Source organism: Crocodylus siamensis, chromosome 5 (assembly GCF_052110815.1).
Source record: "Crocodylus siamensis isolate JL-2025a chromosome 5, ASM5211081v1, whole genome shotgun sequence".
Classification (NCBI taxonomy): Eukaryota; Metazoa; Chordata; order Crocodylia; family Crocodylidae; genus Crocodylus; species Crocodylus siamensis.
Window position 1 is genome coordinate 153,883,667 of NC_143399.1, and position 21,677 is coordinate 153,905,343.

General features: G+C 42.8%; 1 protein-coding gene across 6 annotated transcripts in view; it reads left to right on the top strand.

The window, feature by feature from the left end:
• Positions 1–21,677, top strand: part of HYCC1 (hyccin PI4KA lipid kinase complex subunit 1) — a 76,294-nt gene that overhangs the window by 11,948 nt on the left and 42,669 nt on the right. Inside the window, exon 1 of one of the 6 annotated variants that reach the window (XM_090046777.1) lies at positions 12,786–12,911. The exons of 3 other annotated variants lie outside the window; for them this stretch is intronic. In XM_090046777.1, coding sequence (XP_089902903.1) covers positions 12,818–12,911 — 94 coding nt within the window. In that variant the 5' untranslated portion in view covers positions 12,786–12,817. Of the gene's footprint in view, positions 1–12,785; positions 12,912–13,635; positions 13,759–21,677 lie in introns of those variants that run through there. 2 more of the 6 variants (XM_090046782.1, XM_090046780.1) reach the window with 2 other exon arrangements.

Below are 21,677 nucleotides of genomic sequence, written 5' to 3' on the forward strand. Positions count from 1 at the left end.
AGCGCCCCAAGGGATGACGAGGTCAAACGGTCACAAACTCCTGCAAGACCGTTTCAGGCTGGACATAAGGAAGAATTTCTTTACTGTCTGAGCCCCCAAGGTCTGGAACGGTCTGCCAGCGGAGGTGGTTCAAGCACCTACATTGAACACCTTCAAGAGTAAATTGGATGCTTATCTTGCTGGGATCCTATTACCCCAGCTGACTTCCTGCCCTTTGAGCAGGGGGCTGGACTCGATGATCTCCCGAGGTCCCTTCCAGCCCTAATGTCTATGAAATCTATGAAAACATATTTCACAATGTCTGAGTTTTTAGTTCCTGACTAGGTTTGCTTTGTGGATATTTTTCGGACAGTATCTCTTTTTTTTGTTTTTGAATTTCAGCTTTCTGAAAGTTGCTAAACTAATAGCCCTGAAGACTGAAGTCCTCTATCTTGCTATAAGAAAGTACATCATGGGTAGAAAAATATACTTTCCCGCAGTACCCCACTAGTGTTTCTTACCTTTTCCTGGAAAAATTAGTTTTAAAGGTAAGGGGAAGAGGATAGATCATTCAGACCCCAGTACTGAAAACCTTTGTGCCCAATCCAAAGCCCACTGAATTCGATGGAAATCTTATTGAGTCTATCTAACCTTTAATCAGCTCCTCAACAAACACAAGTAACTTCAGGCTTGTGATTTAATGGGATTACTTAAAGCAGGGGTATCAAAGATCCATCCCACAGACTGTATCTGACCCATGGAGGCATGTCAGCAGGCTTTTGGGGCTTCTGGAGGGGCTGAGAATTCAGGGGTGGGATGAGCCCACAGCTGAATTCCAGGGTATGGAGGCCTGTTTGGATGCATTTTGTCTGGAAGGTAAGCAAAGGCTGTTCCCATAGCCACCACAGTGCCAGTCTTTTCACTGCTAACAGTGTTCACTCTGCAGCGAGGAGCCCTGTGATCTGTCTGCATCCAGGCCAGAAGGAGGTCTGCAGCTGGGTCAAGGGGCTGGGGGAGTTTGACATCTCTGACTCAAAGGTTGAAGTGTCTGCAGAAATAGTCCTCAGCCCTCTATATTTCATACTGTTACCCAAGGTTCCAGATAGGGTTCGCATTGACTTTTGCTCTTTAATGTGGATGTTTTCTCACTGGGAACTGGGAAGTTACTACTCACTTAACAGATCACCTAGATAGCTGTCTTCGGTAGTAACTTACAGCTGCAACTAACCTGACCTAGATTGGCCCATGGCCAAGGAATGACAGGCTGCACATTCAGTTCAGGTCCCCCTTCCTCAGCTTTGTCCTCCATAGTATCTCCTATGCTGTAGATTTGGTATAAGTTAGTCATAACCAGAAATAGCTACAATTTTTCCATAGCAGAGGCTCAGTTATGTTATATTAATAGTGTGCTTCTGGTTAAATTGAGTTTTGAAGAGAGTCATATGACCTGTATAATAGTAGTTAAGTATTGAGTTGCCAAGGGTTTCTTTTCTTTCTTTAAAAAAAAAAACAACGAATTTACAGCCACATAGTTGTTTGCAATTGGAATATAAGTAATTAAAATGAAAACTTAGACCAAACTGATGTGGAATCAAACAAGTGAAGGTTTAAGGTTAGAAATTTTATTTCCATGGGCATTAACAATATTTTCTAAAACTCTGAGTGAAACTACTTTCTGGAAAACTCATTTTCAAGCCATCACTGAGCATCAGCTCTCAGGGGAAGTACATGCAAAGGATTTGGTTTTTATAGTCCTCATCAGCATGAAAGAAATCTTTTATGGAGTGGCTTGAAATTTGAATTTTATAAGTGATATAGAGTGACAACAAAAAACAGAATAGAAGGTAACAAATGCTGCTCACATCCATGCATAGCAGCACATATATATGATTACTGAAAGGAAAATAAATTTTACACCTTTGTGGGAAAGTTTAATTGGTTATTAATCGCATTACAAGGCCACTGTGATAAGAAAAGTCATTTAAAAGGCTGGAAGCATCAGGCATAGTTTAAGCAGCAGGGTAAAACCTGTTGAAGTAATACAAGTGAGACTATATTTTATCTTGACAACATGACTTAACCCCTCCTTTAGCAAACCTCAGTTCTTATGTTGTATGTGAGAACTGCCAGTCTTCTCAGTTGTACATGACTTGTAATACCGTTACATGTAATAACCATTATAATTGTAAGTCTTCAGTAACAAGAGGACTAATAATTAATGACTGTTTTTAGAATTGTGATCCCACTGCACCATGTTTACAACTAACAGGTCCATTTAAACTGGCTGCTTTTTCTATATCACATTTAAGCTATGTTATTAAAAGTAAATAAGAACTTTCTCACTTTATTGTAAGCAGATGGAGCTTCCATTTTGCTCCTAACACATGAGAAGGACTCCAGGGGAGCCTGATTCTCCTGTTGATCCAGAAGCTGAGGCCCTTGGCAAACATTAATAGTGGCCCTTTAGCCAATTAGCCGGCCCCCTGCTTCTAAGCAGGCAGGCTATTACCCTCTAATCCCTTGCAACTGGGCTGCAGCCTTTGAGCCGTGCACCTCATTACAATCTGCATCAAGAGTCCGGATGCATGTGCTGATGACAGACTGGTACATGTTGCTAGCTATCTATTGGTCAGTTGAATACGAAGGGTCGTGAGACACTCATTGGAAACTAGCATCTGAATAATAATCTTACTCTTGATGGCAAAGAAAGTGCTGTGGATGTGCCTGTCTTTTTGGAAAGACCAAAAAAAAGAAAAGAAAAGATGTAACCACCATTATGAGCTACTCTTTTCCTGCACATCTCGTTTCGCTAAGTGCAGCAAATGTTAAGCTCAAATCATGAAAGTTCTCTGGCCAGGAGTACTGTTTTTTGCTCTGGTTGGTCACTGTTAGGGTTGTCCAACAGGGTGCAGGTGTTCTTGGTTGCAAACTTTATTACTCAATTTGGGCAACAGATAGCGATCTCTCTGGATGCAATTTTTTAGCCAGGTGAGATGAAACTATGTTTAGGGTACCTTTTCTAGTCTCCTTCCTCATGTGAGGGAAGGATGGCTGAGTCAGGATTGCAATTACTGACTTGAACACCTGTCTCAGTTTCAAGTACAAAACGATCATCATGGACCATGTAGATTTGTGACTCGGGGCTTCCACGATTGACTAGCACGTGCTCCATTACCCATTGCCAAAGGACTTGCTATTGAAGGAAGATGTCTACACATCTTCTTTTAACATAGGGATGCTATTGTGCACAAGCAGTGAAACAGTACTTTGTGGGAAGGAAACTTTAATTCAGTGGCAAGGTAAACTTAGAAGACTTGAGGCTTCTATTCAGCTGCAGCCTTCATCTGCCTTTGCACTGGTTTATTCTTTTCTTATCTGCCTGCTCCACCTTTTGAGGCCTTTTTATTTTTATTTTTGGATTGTTATTCATCTTGAAACTCTCACTTCTCCATCTTGGTGCTATAGGTGACCCTACCAGTACAGAAGTCCTGGCTGCACTGCTTTTGGGGTCATGGGTAATGCACAAGCCTTTCCACCATGTCAAGGTTGTGATCCTTGGGAAGGAAATCCTTGGTAGGGAAATATAAGTCGAGATTAAAATCAGAACAGATGGACACTGAGCACACATGTGGCTCAGCAAGACATTAATACTATAACTAAATACAGAGATCTGCACTTGGGTAAATGTTGATGCAGTGAGCTCCACACATCAGAGTTCTGCTGAAGCCAGAGTTCTGTGTGATGATGGGTTTGCATTTATGCATGACTTCATGGATAGAGACCAATTAACATTGTACATGTAATGCATAAGAACATGACTTTTAATTGTTTGAGAGAACCTTCTTTGCAGGAAGTGTGGCAGGGCCTAACTTGGGGTTCTTATCCTTGCCCTGACATTGACTCTACACTTGACATTAGGCAAGTTACAACCCAGCCTTGCCTCAGTTTTGCCACATACACAATTAAACTAATAACACTGACTTGCGTCATCTTTATTAATCATTCAGATTGCAACATAGGTATATTTTATGGATTAACAGTTAATCCTTAAACCACTTAAACAATATAAGTACACTCTTTATTTTAAATTCATTCTTGATTGCAATCCAAAAGGAAACTCAGTAAAAATAAAATTATTGTGAAAGGTGTCTGGGGTGTAGAGGAGAAACTCTTTATTTATGATTCAAGCAAAGCTGAAACAATGAAAATATTTCATTTCTAGAGGTTTGCGATGCAGATGCAGCAAATATACATAAAAAGATGGCAAAAAATATTTAAAAAAATAAATGTATAGAAGAAATTAATGGAAGAAATTGATGGTGAATATTCCTATTAAGGTTCTGAAAACATCACTTAGTCTGCCGCTATTTCTATTATAAGAATTTTTTGTCACTGCCACGGATCTTGTGTGCTTCATATTGGTTAGTTAATAATTTGCCATTGCCATTATGTTGTCAACCTTGTTTTTATCTCTAAACAGTTATCAGAATTGTCCAAGGTACTTGGAAGCGATGAGACAACATGGTTGGTTCATAGTCTTGAACTAATTTGATTGAACTCTGACCTGGAAACTTAACTAGCCACACTTTAGACCTGTTGGTCGGTACTGTGTATACATCCTATATATTTGGGGGTTCTAGTTTTGGAAGAAAGAAATTCTTTTAGCTTTGAGTTAAGGTTTTTGATATGTTTTGTTTTGTTTTTGCCAACCTTCATTCTAAAATGAAAATATCTATCTTTAGAAGCCTGCTCTTTTCAGTGTGCTAATATTTTCGTGATATTTCCTAAGAGCCATTTTTTGGTTGCTATAGGAGTAAGAGATGTCTCCTAAACACCTGGTGACAGAGGTCAGGGAGTGTAGAACTACAAGGCAGTTATTAATCGTTTATGTTTCACCTGACCTGTGTTTTGTTAGCTGATGTCCTTGTTCTGCCTAAAGGTACAATGAAAAATCACAGCCACGTCAGATGGAAAGTAGAAGGATTGGAGTGTGGCCATAATTGTTGGACTATGACACAGAGAAGCTGCTTTTAAAAAATGATTATTGAAGGAGATGGAGTGGCCAGATGTCCATTCCTCTTTGTTGCACAGAGCCTTTAAATTGAGAGCAAGCAGGATCACTTGGTGGTTTGGAGCCTGTCCTGTTTCTCAGGATGAAGAGTGAGGCAGAGGTAGTGGGTGTGTTTCTATTCGTGCCCTGGTGTCTTCTGCACAGACTTCGGTACAGTAATAAAGGGACTCCAGGCTACCATTAATCACCTCTGGGTTGTGATGTCCCAGGCCACTGTTGCAGCATGTTGAAGACCCTTGACCCTGTGCTGTGCAGTCATCCTGGTGCCCTGCGCCTCCTGGGGTGAGAAGAAGCCCTTGCCTGCCCTTACCCCGCCTCTCCCCAGCCTTGGGTGGCACTGGGTAGGTCTGTCTGCTACCAATAATGTAATCCTGCAAGCCATGCCCCCCATGAGGATACCCCCATCCTTTGTGGGGGCTGGGGGAAAAGGGGTGGATCTCGTTCCCAGGTTCTACCTTCCTAGCACTGCCATTGGCTATTGTGACTGTCGCCTGGCAATTGGCTGAGGTGGTGTCAATCTGAGCAGTGTCGGCCCTTGGCTCTTCCCCACTAGCCCTTTCAGGCTAGTAAGTCAGTGAGCAGAGGAAATGGCTTGGGAGGGAGCAGCGTGGCAGTGATGGGGGTAGATGAGCTTGCGCTGGCAACTGCTTCCTCTGAGCAAAGTTTTTTGCATGGGGGGGGGAAAGAGGGAAGGAGGTGGTTGGCGTGGGGGGGGGAGACCATTGGGCAGGGGGGTCACCTGCTACCACCTCCCACCCTGGGTACTGAGGCTGGAGCCTACTTGCTGGTACACTGTCACCCACCTGAGCCCCGCTGGCACCTGCACATGGGTCCTGCAGACAAAGATTTGGAGCTGCTGCCTCCAAGGCAAGAGGGCAGGGTCGCCCAGGCTCTTGGGTTGTTCCATTCATCAGTGCTTGGGCAGAGCCAGCCCTGGGAGGGGGCAGCACATGCGACCCGGTCTGCAGGCAGGGCAGAGGCAGTTGCCCATGGGCAACTGGTCCTTCTGTTGGGCTGCGCTGGCAGTTGCCCATGGACTCTGCTCTGCCTCATGTCAGCCATGGCTCAAGTTGCAAAGAGTTGGTGGCCTTGCCTGCCATGGGGCATCTTCTGGTCATTTTCTAGTCCTGGTTCTGCCTGGACCAGTGCCAGACCTATTGGTTATTATGCCAAAGGGGGAGGGGTGGCTGCTCTGTTTTCATCCACGAGAGGATTTGGGCCACTTCCAGAGACAGACATGTGCTGAGCTGCAGAAGTTGCCTGTGCCCCAGGAAGCTGTCCTTTTCAGATGAAGGTGTTCCATTCCTGGCCCGTGAGCCAGATCCAGCCTGAAGAGCTGTGTCATCTGTATGGTGGTGGAATAGTGGTGGGATTTAATTGCCTTTTCACAGCTAGACATGGACCCCTTCTAATGCTTTTCTCTTTCCAGGTTAGTGATCTATTGTTTATGACCTCCAAACTCATTATAATAAATAATGGTAAATATGTTTTAGTCTACTTTTTACAGAGCAGCCTCCTCTAAAATGTCAAGTTTAGTTTTCTGGTGTTCATTTTATTGGTGGGGGGCCAATAAAATTAACATCATGTTACTGTGATATTTCTTATAGCAATCTTATCATGATCTTCAGGATATCTTTTTAAACTTGTCTGTCTAAACATATTTTACTGCTAATGTAATTTCAAGTTTATCTAGGCACTCATCTAAACTTCTTCGTTTCCATTCCTTTGGCACGGTTTTCCTCAAATGTGAGGAAACTGCATAGATATGTTTTTAAAATGAAGATTTTTTTTTTTGGCTAGCTTTTACTGAGGTAGGTTTTAAAAAGTAACTTATTAGATATAACTGTTAAAGGAATATAGTAGATGTTTTCTTGTTTAAAAGGGAAAACTTCAAGGGGTGATACATTTCTGGCCTAGCTACTTTATCTGGTACACCACATGCTCTGTAACATTTTTCTTTTTGCTGTGTGTTCTCTAATGGAAGGAAGTTCACAAATAGCCAGGATCATTTGGCTTAAATTGGGGGGTTTTTGTCTGCTTTGCAAAGGTGTGGGCACCTAACTGTATCTACTGTTAAGAAAATTAAGCCAAGTACATCAATAGTTTCTTGTCCCAATGGGGCTGGAAATAAGTCACAACTGGAGCTCCAAGGCGCTAGAGTTATACAAATGACCAATACAACTGTGTTTTTCCTGATGTATAGAATAAGTATTGTGGTAAGCCACTGAATTTAAGTGAAACTTGTTAGATTAAGAGCACTGTTTTGAACCTCACGGGTGTGTACATACTAAGAAAAATGTGTGTTTACCACAAGTAGGCTTATAGGTCCAGAGAGCCTGGTGTTTACTTCGGCCTGCAAGCATGTATTAAAATACAACTGTTTAGTTCATACTGATATGTTTACCTTATATTTAGTTACTTGTTTTACCATGCTAGCTAAATCATGGTAAAAATGCCACACTTTTTTTTTTAATTTCTCCTCCTTCCTTTCCTTTTTTTTTTTTTTTTTTTTTTTTTTTAAATGAAGACAAGGCTTAAATTACAGGATATAGCCCTAGATTAGTCTGTCATAACTGAGGATACGTAGTTCAGAAAAAAATGCTTAAATTGTAAGGTGAAAAAACAAGGTAAAGAAAACATTTCTATAAGGCAAAATGCAAGCATTGCTTTACAAGTTAGGGCTGGGGGGGACACTTGTGATTTTGAAATGAAATGAAACTTTAAATTTAAATGAGCAGTAATGTTAAAACTGCTGAGTGTATTTATACATAGTGTAATCCCAATGAATGTGAGTGGTGCTAACTGCTCTACTGACATATATGAAAGCAACTCTTGTCCTGAAAAAAAATTAAATTTGCGTTCATTAGTCTTCCATTGCAACCATTCTTAATGGGTTGATTCTTCGCTCTTCATATAGAAACTAGTGGGTGGAGTCAGTCTGACATTTTCCCTGTTTTTGCACTGCAAGTTCCCACAGAGCTTAGGTCAGAGCTTAAGTTTTTTATTTGTATATTCTTGTAGTTATGCTGGTAATCTGTATTAACAGTAATAGGAGTAACCTACTGTGTACTGGAGTGTAACACATGCATTAGTTCTAGTCAAGCACTCCAATCTTTTAATATGCATAACGTTTACACAGAAGATATCAACAAATCCTCCAACATGTGTGAAGCAGCATGATGTGATCTTTCATGTGTATGCTCTGTGTAGTATCTTATTTGGACACAGCCTTCCGTAGTCCAGTAATCTTTGGCATTTTTGTCCTTTAGGCTTGCAATGTGTGAGACTTGGCTAAAGTAATTTACTATGACTTAAGTAACTGAAATATATGTAGACAACTATTTCCAAAATATGAGTAGTGATTTCCACCTTTTTCCTTTTTTCACTGGGCAACTACTGTAAATCCTCAGTATTTCTTATGAACTACCAGGAATCTTAATGAGCAAACTTTAAATTGATAATTATAGAAGAAGGGCCTAAGGTCTGTAGACGCCAGTTTAGGAAACAAAACATTATGAAAATATATAATGAGAACAATTTAAAGTATAGGAGAAGCAAAATTTTATTTGCCAGTTTTAGTCAGATACTATAGATCTGAAAGCTTTATAGTATGCTGCTGGAGGTAAGCAATAGGACAGTATTGGCTTTTGATTTGATAATGCTATTAAAAAGTAAATGGGTGTCTACATATAATATGATCCAGTTCACAATGAATGGGGTCAAAAGAGTATTTGATCTTCCAGGTGCACTTTTGAATTGTCCCAGGCAGCTGTAAACTGCTTTAATAGGCTTGTACATGTGTTTGTTTCAGGTGTAAGCCAGTATCTGAGGTGATTTGGAGATGTTGGTAAAATGAAGGAACTAATTCTAATATTATAAAAGCCTAAGTCTATCTGTCTATCTGTTCATAATGCTTTATTTGCACTCCAACTGGCTGATGGAAACAGCCAATCGGAGTGCTGCAAGCATGGGGGAGTGCTGCCATGATTTCAAAGCCGTGCTGAGGACCTGACAGGGTGGGGGAGCTGGGGCCAGCATCACTGGCCTCAGCTCCCTGACCCCATTCCCTGCAGGGAGCAGAAGAGCAGCAGCATGGGGTGTTAGGTGATGGCACTCCATCACAGCCTGCCCCCTGTCATTCTTAATGGGCAGCTGCCTAGTTTCTATAAATAATGACTGTAATTCTACATCAAGGTTATTAGCAGCTGTAGGTAACTTGACTTCTAATACTGAGTTTGCTGCGATAGAATATTGCTAATATCAGATTTAGGCAGCGTCTCTGGCTGTAGTCTTGTTTTGTAAAAGGTGGCATGTGGTATGACCACCAGTGTCAAGGTTAGTTTTACATCTGATTTGACTTCACTTCCTTGACTATGTTGCCTTTTATTACTGTGCTGTGACGTTGTCTGTGGTCACTCAGACAGAATTGCCTACAGCAGGGGTGAGGTACAGTTTTGGGCAGGGTGCCAAAAACACCCGAAACCTTGACTTGTAAGATGTTGGTGTGCCAGGCACAGATGGTGGGAGAGCCCCGAGGGGCTTGATCCTCATGCCATCCTTCCGCAGGCACATATGCCAAACAAAATGCCTTTGCATGCCATGCTCTGGCACCTGTGCTGGGGTTGCCTACCTCGGGTCTACAGAGTCAGGTGTTTGCTGCAGCATCTGGATGTTCTGCTGAGAGTCTTGCTTTTAAATATAATCTAAGTCTGACCGTTTTTAACTGATGTATTCTCATATGTCTTGAGCTTTGATCCTTCTGAGTGCTGCACTAGCCTGATTGTTTAATTTACAAAAATAAAAGGTTCAAACTTGGTATTGGGATAATGTTAAAAACCAGTGAAATCTCTAACTATAATAAATTTTGAACCATGCAGTGTTAAGCCAGGTACAGACATTGCTTTTACTGGCATAAACTATTAGAAACTGGTCTTTACCCCTAACAGAACAGAAGTTTGTCACAAAATGAACCTGGGACTAAGATTTCCCCTGTCAACCGCCCCCCCCCCCCCCCCCGGGTGATTTTAAAGCTTGGGGAAGTGGTGGTGCTATTTTTGTGTCTCTATTTACCTTCTAATAACTTAATGTGGCACCAGAGGCATTACACTACATTTTTGGTCATTATATATCCAATTGTACTTTGGGTTGACTTGAGTAAACTCTAAAATGAGGAAAGAGTATTAACTACAGTTGTCAATTAATCGCTGTTAGCTTATGTGATTAACACAAAAACACATCTGTGTTAATTTTTTTTAATTGCCTTAATTGTGTACATTGTTTTGACCAGTGGAGCAGACTAGCCTGAACCCATATGCACAGCCTGTCCTGCACCTGCTTCAGACACACCCACCCATGCTGAGCAGTGGCAGTGGCTGGGCAGAAGCTGCTACTTGGCATGGAGAAAAAGTAGCCCATCTCCCTCAGCACTGCCAGGCCCTTCTTGCTGCAGCTGCCCAGAGCTTGCACCTGGGCTGCCCTGTGGCTCCTCTCTGCTGCTGTCACCAGTGCTTCCAGGCCACCCAGCAGGGCAGTGGTAGAAGTGCAGAGCCTCAGGGTAGCCTGGGTATGGGCTCTGGATAGCTGCAGGAAGAGTGGCGTGATATTGGTGAGGGAGAAGGGCTGCTTTTCCTCCGTACTAGCAGCAACTTCTGCCTGGCTTCTGCCACAGCTCAGTGTGGGCAAGTGAATCTGAAGTAGGCATGGGGCAGGCCAGGGTTGGGGCTGTGTGATGTTGGTGGTGGCAGGGAGAAGCTGCAGGGTGCATGGGCTCTTGGGTGGGAGGGGTGCTGATTTATTGTTGAACTGTGCTGTTTAATTGCGATTTAATTACAACTATTTTTTTAAATCTTGCAATTAATTGCAACTTATTCTTTTTAAATAGTTTGTCAGTCTTAGTATTAACATTTGGAGCATAGCTTACTCTAGTCACTTCAGTAATAGCAAGGTGCAGGTAAGTTCTGGTACTTTTTTATTTGTATATATCTAAGGATGGGGTTTATATTCAGTGACTTATATGGAGCTTGGAAATAGTGTGTGCGAACTTGAGAGTGGAACAGTTGCTAATTTATTCATAGTAACAGTTCTTTGGGTTGCCAGCTCTGAAGTAATAAGTGAAAGGTAGAACACTTGGCAGCAATTTGCCATTCTAAGTGCAGAGAGTGAGTAATGTAAAGAGACAGTATTAATAGCTACTGTAGATTAAGTGAACTGGAGGAAAGATTGAACATTTTCTGTTCCTGAGAGCATAGGATTCCTCTCGTATACACTTTCGTATAAGAGGTCAGGTGTCATTTGTGGTATTAGTTTTCAGTTTCAAAGAAAGAAGTAACGTTTTAAATAAGATAGTATTATGCACAGCAAGACACGCTTTTGATGGTGGACAACAGGCTGTCTCGAGGTTTTCTGCTGTTGGTTGTATAAGTAGTCATGCTTTAGCACGGCATTGAGTAACTTATTGGATTATTATTTATTTATTTACACAACATTTCAGCTTTTTTTAAAAAGTGGCATTTAGCATTATTATGCATGATAAGGATGTATGAGTGTAGTCTATCACATCTCACTCTAGCACAAGATCTCTTAATTTCCTATTTTAAATAAAAGGAAAATTGGAAACTGACTTAGTTCTTATGGATTTCACTATAAAAGCAACTGTGTCAGATTAGATAATGTAATAAGTATTCTGTAATTTAATTCCAAAATTTAGACTATGTAAACAACCTTTAAACCATTTTGAGTAGTGAGCATAGTTCAGTGTTAAATGAAACTTTTGTACAATTTGTGTGTTTGAAAATGAACACAGGACTTGAATCATCATGTTTCCATAGTTTCAAGAGAGAGCTTGTAGGGTAGCACTTGGTATTCAGCATTTTTGAGGCACTTAATGTCTTAGTTTTTAAACTGTGGCTCTGGAATGCTCCAGTAGTTGCCTTGTGTTAGAAGTATGTCAGACTTTAATTCTGCTTAATATGAAAGTAATTTGCCTTAGACATGTTGAATAGAGGGATATGAATTATTGATATTGATATTCAAGCATCTGTGAATCTCAGAAGATGCAAGCCTTATGCTTTATTAATATAGTCCTTTGTCAGTGGAAGGCTTGAGGAGGCAGGTGGAAGGAAGTACATTTCCATAAGCTAAAACAGAGAAGAGAACTTGCTTCTGTAATATTTCTTACTCATGACTGCTAGGTTAGCATTGGCCAAGGCTAATGTAGCAGTTAACTATAGTGGAGAAAATTGGTCATAAGATCAGCATCAAACATTGAACTGGGATTGGACTGGTGAGAAGTATAGAGGGGAAGACTATACGTGAGGTGAGGAGCTTTTAAATCAAAATTTTAAAAAAGGTCTTTCATCTCTAATGCATAAGTGCAAGACTGAAAATTAGACACATTTCTTATAATAACTTGGGAGTAGATGTTATCAAGGAGATTCTAAGCACCTCCTCTGTTGGGTATAGCAGCTTAATTTTGGCTGAGTAAATAGCATTTGCTGTCTGAAGGAGACACTAGGTTGTATATCTTACAATCTTTGCTGTCATAGCAGTTATCAGTGTGTCATTTTCTCTGAGGAGGAAACGTAAATTATTCTTAAAATATGTTCTGTGACTGGTCGTGTCTTATGCTCCTATAAGCAGCTGTAATTGTTTTCACTATAATGCTTCCACTTTCAACACAGTTTGCATTGTCTAAAGGACAGTTTTAATGAGTCATATTTCTTTGTGATCTGTATAGAGAAGGCCAAAGCAGTGGTATCAGGGCCAGAGATGGAGCTGAAGGCCAGGCGGGGGAAATGCAAAGAAGACAGACTGCACAATCTTCTCCATGCTCCCCCCCAAGCTATTCACTGCAAGTCTTTCTGTATGTATCCCACTGTACAGTCTTCCCCGTGTTCCCTCTGCCGCAAGCCCCCTCCCACACTGCATGAGCCACCCTGGCCCAGGGCAGGCAGCAGCTCATCTCTGGTTTTGGCTCTGGGCCTGGGGCCAAAGCTGGAGCCGAGCTGCCGTGGGTCCAAAGCCGGTTTTCAAATCTAGGACAAGGCTGGTTTTCTGCCACGTTGATTGGGTTGTGGGGAGAGAAACCTTGTCTTGCATACATACTGTATTTACTCAAATCCATTTGTAGAAGGACAGCATTTGCCTACTTGCATTGAGACTGGTGCTTATGTTTGTCAGCTTAGTGGAAGAGATGCTATAAAATACAGATTATGTGAAGGGTTCCCCAAAAAGTTTATGGCACGGGGGGGTGGGATCAATAGAGATGTCCCTATGTGTTGACAAGGTGTCTCCATTTACTGGAGAAAAGTACTTTTGTACACTGGTATAGCTGTCATGTTTCATAACTCTTACTTGGAATATTTCACAGTTTTCTATGGCAGCATCACTGCTTTTCTCTTATATGTACTTTGGGAGGAAATCGATATCAAATGTATTTGCTGACATGAGGATGCCTTCTAGGAAGCAACAGAAACCTTTATGTGACTTCTTTAAAGGGGCAGCCAAAGTATGACTAACTTACCTTTTAATGTCTGCATACGAAGTGTAGATGCACTTGACCTAGCTGTAAATTAGTTACCTTGGATACCAGTGACAGTCTAGCACATGGTAAACCTTCTGTTGTTGCTACAAAGCCCTGTCTCTTGTGGTCTTTGGTCAAGTCAACAAAAGTTGATCACTTACAAGGCCATAGGCATGGAATAGATTGGGTAAGAAAGCTTCTGGTGCAGTATTTCATATTTGCAGATGCCTAAACTTCTGTGTTCGTGATGCTTTTTGAAATGTATGGTAGTACTTAAGGGTTTTTTTTAATATGGATTAAGTGAATTTGGGAAGGAGAATAAGATTTCTGAGCAGCTCCTGCCATAGTATGTTTAGAAAAAATTGAAAAATGTTAGTTTATAGTAAGTAATATGTTTTTCTGAGAAATGTTACCTTATAGCCACGGATAACTATTTAGACAATTAAGTCACCAGTTTCTAGGAAATTGAATTAAAATGGCAGAATTCGTTAAGTAGCAGAACTTTTGTTTTGGGTGGATTCTACTGAAGTGAGATCCCTTGTGTAGATGCAATGTCATAGACTCTGGTTAGTTCTCAGAGTAGTATTCTTCCAGTGATACAATAAGACTCCCTTCCTTTTGTCATTCATTAAAGATATGGTGGCTCTGAAACGCAATCTCTGCTACTTCTTGGTAGGTTACTTTACAAATGAAGCAAAAGCAGATAGCTAGAATAGGAATGATAATTTGTCTGATGAAACAAATGTCTTGAAGTCTTATTTTTGGGCTATGTCAGAGATGAACTGTCTTTAGCTTCACTGTAATATCATCGAAGCTTACCAGCAAAAAGCCACTCTGATTTAGCTAGGTTGCCAACCATCTGACTCCATATTCCTGAGTTCACTGTTTCAGTGATGGCAGAAGTTAGGACTTTAACATAAAACCATCTTTACTTGCATGCTCTGGTGGTGGGAGGAGTTAGATCCCTTTCTTACTGTTGAATATCAGTTGGGAAATAGAGATTATTTTCACTCTTACAACTCCATTTAGAGGAAGTTTCAGTTTTCAAAATGCAAGCATTTGATTTTACATAATCAACATAAATATAATGTTGTGAGTCCTGCCAGTTGTTGTTTTTTGATGTTAACCATTTTCCTTATCTTGAGAGTTTTCCATAAACTTTACCTACTTAGTAACTAAATGCTAATTTAAGGAAGTTAGGGCTTTTTCACTCAGTCAAACTGAATAACCTGCCTTCTAGTAAAATTTGTCTCAGCAACTGAAGAGTTAAATTTAAATAACGAGCTTGTTTTTATCCACTTTGGGAAGTTGGCAGGATGAAGAGCTAGGGTTGCCAGTACTATTACAAAAATACTACTTTGTGCTATTGGGAAAGGCCTTTGGTGGATGACTCAAGCCTTTTGTAATCTGGGTTTCAGTATATTTCACTCCCTACTCTCTCCTTTGCTTATTTTATCCCCCTATTTTAAACTTCATTTGCCTTTTTTTGCGTTTTGGGTGAAATGTTTTGAAGCAATGCAAAGGAGAGATAATGGGGTCTTTCACCTTCTCAACCCACTGCCTTATAGTCTAATCGTATGTCAGAAATTTATGTCAGACCATCCTTATTCCACGCTCCTTGTTCCCTTGAAATGTTGTCAGTGGTATGATTTGAATGTTTTTTGTTTGGAGGGTCAGCCACAACTAATGTTCAGACTGTCCTTGAGTCCCTTTTGCCTCTGTCCCTCCATATCTGTAGATTCTAACTGTTCACTCGGTTTTTCTAGTGCTGTCTGTGGTGATCTCATTTCTAGCCTCTACTTCAGGCCCTGTCCTAAAGATGTCTTCCTTTCTGGGATTTTTTCCAGTCAAGAGCAGATGCCTGTAGAGCTTGCATCCTTTCAGCTTCCCAGTCAGTCCAGTTCCATTCCAGGCTTTGGGTGCAAATTGGACAAAAGTGGTAAAGTTGGACATTCAGATCTTAGTGACCATTGCCTACACTGACTAGATGGTTCTATTCCTGTGTGATGGTACCATAATCGCACCAAGGGAAACTTAACAATATGGGGACTCTGAAAATAAATTGCTTAAATTATTGCAAAGAATAAAAAGCTGTTTAAGGATTCATCCCACGACTGGGCAATTAGCATTAGGGGCTATAGGCTTTACGGGTGGGATAGAGAAGGAAGGAAAGATGGGGGTGTGGTGCTCTATGTCAAGGAGCAATAGATATCCTCTGCCAGCAAAATGGGGTCAGAGGGGCAAGTGGAAGTGCTCTGGGTCAAGATAGAAGGGGGCTATGGGGAGAGGGATCTAACAGTGGGGGTCTACTACAGACCCCCCAACCAAGGGTAGGAGCTGGACCGGGAATCTTCGGGTCAGCTGCAGAGGCACTTAAGGCAAAGGATGTAGTTGTCATGGGTGATTTAAATTACCCAGACATCTGCTGGGAGGAACAGTCAGCCAGGTCGGACCGTTCCAGGAGGTTCCTGGCTGAGATACAGGACCTCCACTTAATTCAGGAGGTGCACAGTCCCACCAGAGGAAATGCCCTGTTGGACCTGGTCCTGGCCACAGGTGATGACCTGGTAAGAGGCCTCCAGGTTCTTGACCACCTGGGTGATAGTGATCATCGCTTGCTGGAATTCACCATCCAGCGCAGGGTGTCAAGGGCCTGCAGCAGGGTGGTAGCCCTAGACTTCAAGAGGGCCAACTTCAATGAGTTGAGGAGATTAGTGGGAGAGGCGCTGGGGTTCTCGAGAGCAGGGGAGATGAGTGGTTGTTCCTTAAGGAGATGATATTCAGGGCCAAAGGGGTGACCATTCCAACAAAAAGCAAGGGGGGTAGGAGTGCCCGAAAGCCCCCCTGGCTCACTAAGGGTGTATGGAAATGCCTGATTGCCAAAAAGGTGGCATACAACTGGTGGAAGGGGGGTACTATCTCCAAAGAGGAGTATACCTCCTCTGCTCGGGCCTGTAGGGGGGCTGTTAGGAAAGCTAAGGCAGACATAGAGCTAGGACTTGCGTCCAAAATCAAAGATAATAAAAAGTCCTTTTTCAAATATATAGGGAGGATGAAGAAAACACCGGGAAATGTGGGACCCCTGCAAGATCCTCTGGGCAATCTGATGGTTGCACCAGAGGAGAAAGCAGACCTCTTTAACCAATTCTTCACTTCTGTTTTCTTGGGCAGGGACCGGGACTTCCCCACCGTGATGCAGGACAGACTCGAGGGGAATGCTTCCAGACCTCAGGTTGGGGGGGACCAGGTTAGAGCTTCTGGAGGGGCTGGATGTGTTCAAATCAGCAGGTCCAGATACTTTCCACCCCAGGTGTTGAGGGAGCTAGCAGGGGCTATTGCAGGGCCCTTGGCACGGCTTTACGAGCACTCGTGGTGCTCAGGCCGGGTGCCAGATGATTGAAAGGTAGCCAACGTGGTCCCCATCTTTCAAAAAGGGAGGAGGGAGGACCCAGGCAACTATAGGCCCGTCAGTCTTACTTCAATCCTAGGGAAATTCTTTGAGAAGATCATCATAGAGCACACCTGTAATGGGCTGGCCTCAGGGATGATGCTCAAGGGCAACCAGCACAGTTTCATTAGGGGCAGGTCATGTCAGACTAACCTGATTGCCTTTTATGATCAGGTCACAAAAGTATTGGATGCAGGTATTGCCGTGGATGTAGTATTTCTGGACTTCAGCAAGGCCTTTGACACCATCTCCCACCCCATCCTTATTAAAAAATTGGGTGACTGTGGCATTAATGCCTACACAGTCAGATGGATTGCAGATTGGCTGAAAGGTCGCGCTCAGAGGGTGGTGGTGGAAAGGTCATATTTGACCTGGGGAGAAGTGGGCAGCGGAGTCCCCCAGGGCTTGGTCCTTGGGCCTGCGCTGTTCAATTTCTTTATCAGCGATTTGGACAACGGTGAAAAGCAACTTGTTTAAATTCGCTGATGATACCAAAATTTGGTGTGAGGTGACCACACTAGTAGGGAGGGAAAGACTGCAGCCAGACCTGGATAGGTTACAGGGGTGGGTTAACAAAAACAGGATACGTTTCAACCCTGACAAGTACAGGGTGCTGCACTTGGGCAGTAGTAACCATCAGCACACTTATAAGATGGGAAACTCCCTTCTTGAGAGCATGGAGGCAGAAAGGGATCTTGGAGTCATTATTGACTCCAAGATGAACATGGGCCAACAATGTGAGGTCACGGTTAGCAGGGCTAACCGGACCTTGTTGTGCATCCAGAGGTGCATCTCAAGCAGGGCCAAAGAGGTGATCTTCCCTCTCTATGCGACGTTGGTCAGGCCACAGCTGGAGTACTGTGTCCAGTTCTGTGCGCCCCACTTCAGGAGGGATGTGGAGAACATTGAAAGTGTCCAGAGGAGGGCCACCTGCATGATCCGGGGACTACAGGGTAGACCCTACAATGAGAGACTACGGGACCTGACTCTGTTCAGCCTTCACAAGAGAAGGCGAGGGGGGACCCGATGACTGTCTATAAACTCATTAGGGGAGACCAGAAGGGTTTGGGAGAGACCTTGTTTCCCCTAGCACCCCGTGGCATAACAAGGAATAACGGCCATAAGTTGTTGGAGAGTAGGTTTAAATTAGACATCCATAAGAACTACTTCACAGTCAGGGCGGCTAGGATCTGGAACCAACTTCCAAGGGAAGTGGTGCTGGTGGCTCCTACCCTGGGGGTCTTTAAGAGGAGGCTTGATGCCTACCTGGCTAGAATCATTTGAGCCCAGTTTTTTCTCCCGCCCAGGCGGGGGGTCGGACTTGAAGATCTACAAGGTCTCTTCCGACCCTACTTCTATGATTCTATGAAAGTAGGGGTGTACCAATAGACATTTTGGGGGTGGATACAGATAGCTGATTTTTAAGGAGGCGTATCAGCTGATACCAATCTGATTTCTGATATAGCTGAGTCCAGCTGGTAAGCCTGTTGTGGTGAAAGGGGGAGGAGCAGATCAGTGCCCCCTGTGGTGAGGGAGGTAGTGGGGCTGGGACTGGGGTAGGCATTGCCCAGCTGGAGCAGGGCGGGTGTGGTACAGAGCCGTGGCTCATGGGGGGAATGGGGAGAAGGGGAGCAGCTCCTGCTACTGCACACTGCTCATCCAGTGGCTCTTGCCACTTGTCCAGAAGGGCCTGGGGAGGGCAGTGTGCCCCCAGATCTTCGTGGGGCAGAGCAGGGCAGGCTGCAGCTGTGGGCTAGAGGTGGGGCCAGTGCTGCGCTGCACTCTGGGCGAGCAATGGCAGGAGGGGGCTATGGCGAAATTTGGGGTGGCTGCAGTCCCCACACCCCGTAGCCCCCACCCAGTGCTGCCACCTCCCAGCCCAAGTGCAGCACAGAGCAGCCCCCAGCCCAGCCTGCAGCTGCAGTCCATTTAGCCCCCATGCCCTCCTGGACAGGCTGCCGGATGAGCAGTGCGCAGCTGTATCAGCTGCTCCCCACACACTCCCGGATGAGCCATGGCTCTGTTCTGTGCCTGTCCTGCCCCAGCTGAGCAGTGCCTACCTCAGCCCCACTCCCTTCCTTACCACAGGGGCAATGATGTGCCCCCCTCCCCCCACACTCCTTCCCTCTTCCCTACCCTTACACCGCACCAGACTTACCAGCTGGACGCAGCTCTCCAAGCTTCTGGGCTCTGTTCCTCACTGCCTGTGTGCTGTGCTGTGGCTGCACACATGCATGAGCATTTATCAGCCAAATTATCGGCCACAGCAGGTCTTTTTTTGATATAGTTAATTTTCTTTATATCGGTGCCTATCTGATATTGGACTGATGTATTGGTGCACCTCTGCTTGAAAGTGTTTATGTTATAGTTAAGAAAATTTTTCTGCAGCTCCTTTGGTACGAATTCTCTTACGTGCACGGTGGGTTAATGTATTGAGTCATGGCCTGTGGTTTTCAGCTTTCGGCACTGAGGAGGGCTGATGCATGCAAAATACACTTAAAACCATACTTCCTTCTACTTTACTGTTCATTTTCCTCCCATAATGGTAAGTATGAACCTCTTAGATGAGAACACTGGATCACAGGAAGCATCTTTATAGAGCTGACTACTTTGAACCAATGTGCCTTGAGAGAAAAATCAAAGCTAAAAAACTAGAGAGGTCACTTCCGTTCATAACTTGGGTACTGAGTCTCCATTTTATACTTGGGGTTTTGTTTTTAAGAATTTTGGTATCGCTTCTGGCATAATCAGTCAAGTTTGTGGATGCATGGCGACTAATGATTGCTGTCACTTAAATCTTTCTTTCTCCAAGGTTATATAACTTTTATTGTCACTTTAATATTACACTGATTTTGACCTATTTCTGTTAAACTATTTTATGGAACTTCCTTGTACTGTACCAGAATCCAGCATGACAGGGAGAGTTATTGTTTAACTGTCTAATTGTCCTTCTTAAGGGAACATATTATTCCTCTATTAACTTACCTACTTTTTTTTTAAAGATATAAGATATAATGCTCTCTTTAAGGAGCACCAAATACAAAATTTAAGCCACTTTTAGTTGGCACTTGTACAGAGTACAGAATAGAGGATGCTAATATACTTCAGCAGTTTTGTTAGACAAAACACAATGTTATTTGAAGTGTTGATATATTTCTTTTTATAGTCCAGTATGTCAATATTCAGACTTCACACTGTGTGAAGAGATTGGAGGATTTACTGATTCTGTAGTGGCTTGACTTATTTAGACTGGAGTAAATTCTCTAAAATGGAACAGCTTTTCTGTGTGCACAGATAGGTGAACAAGTTATTGGGAGTTAAGCTAGGGTTACTGGCTGTGCTCGTGCTTTTAATTGCAGTAACTGTGAGGTAGCTTGGCCCTCAGCATAAGCTGAATAAATACTCTGCATTCTCTGTAAGGCAGGAACATACACACAGGGCCTAAGCAGTGACAACAGAATAGCTAACATGCTGTGAATTTGCACTCCAGCTTATCTTGCAGTAATTTGCAATCATACCTGTGGGATATAATCAAGCTATATGTAACTGTTGGTTGCTAGCTTTGTCTAATCCTGTAAATGCCAGTGTTGCCATCCTCCTTGCAGCGCAAATTTAAAAAAATTCTCTTTTGAGTCAACTGTCCATGCACAAGGATTTTGCTTATGGTGCTTATGCTCTTTGCACAGGAATTTTGTTTTTTCACTAGCATTGAACAATCCCTAAATATACCCTCTTTTTATTCTTGCATAACCCTTCCCAAAGGAGTAAACAGAGGGGATGACACCAAGGGTGTTAAAAAGATGTCATCTGATTGATTGATTAATTAATTGATTTAAATTTGTGCTGCCTTCAATTTTTAAGGCAGCACAAACACAGAGCAAACAAATGTCCTTATACTTTGTTGCTCCACATGACCTGAAAATCAACCATGCAACAAAAGGTAATAGTAGACTCTGCTGCTTTACTCTAGTGGGCATCTATTACCTTGTGGTGCCTTCCTCATTCAGTCAGCCCTGTGGGGCCAGTTGAGCATGGAAGCACTTTTTTCACCACACCAAACTCCTGTTAGAGAAAGCAGGGAGATCATGTCCCTTGTCTCACACCATCAAGTGTGGAACAAAGAAGCAAATTAGCTGTGCTGCAACACATTGTGGCACAGCTGAATTTGCTCTGCTAATTCTAGCTCAGTAGCTACTAAATTCTTTCTGTTGCCCTTTAATCAATGTCCCTTATTATGGGAGACTTACTGAAAAAAAGTCAGTACAGGCAGTCCTCAACTTGCAGTGTTTCAAGTTACAGTGTTTTGCACTTACGACATTTATAAATTGACATCCTGTTTCAACTTTATGACGTCAGTTTCGAATTCACAACGCTTGATCTGCTATGTCGCCCACCCCCTTGGAGAACATCTGTTCAAACTTCCTTGGACATTTTCTTAAGAAAGCAGACAAGACTCCAGAAAAACCTGCAGCCAAGACTCCTGAGAAGATGCCAGCCAAGAACCCTTCAAAAAGTCCAACCTAGAGCCCGTCAAAAAGTCCAGCAAAAGTCACCTCAAAGAAGTCCTTCCAAATCAATATGATTGCTATTTACAATATAAATACATTAATGTAGCTATATTACTCATGTATAATTGATTGAGTACAAAATTCTGGGTT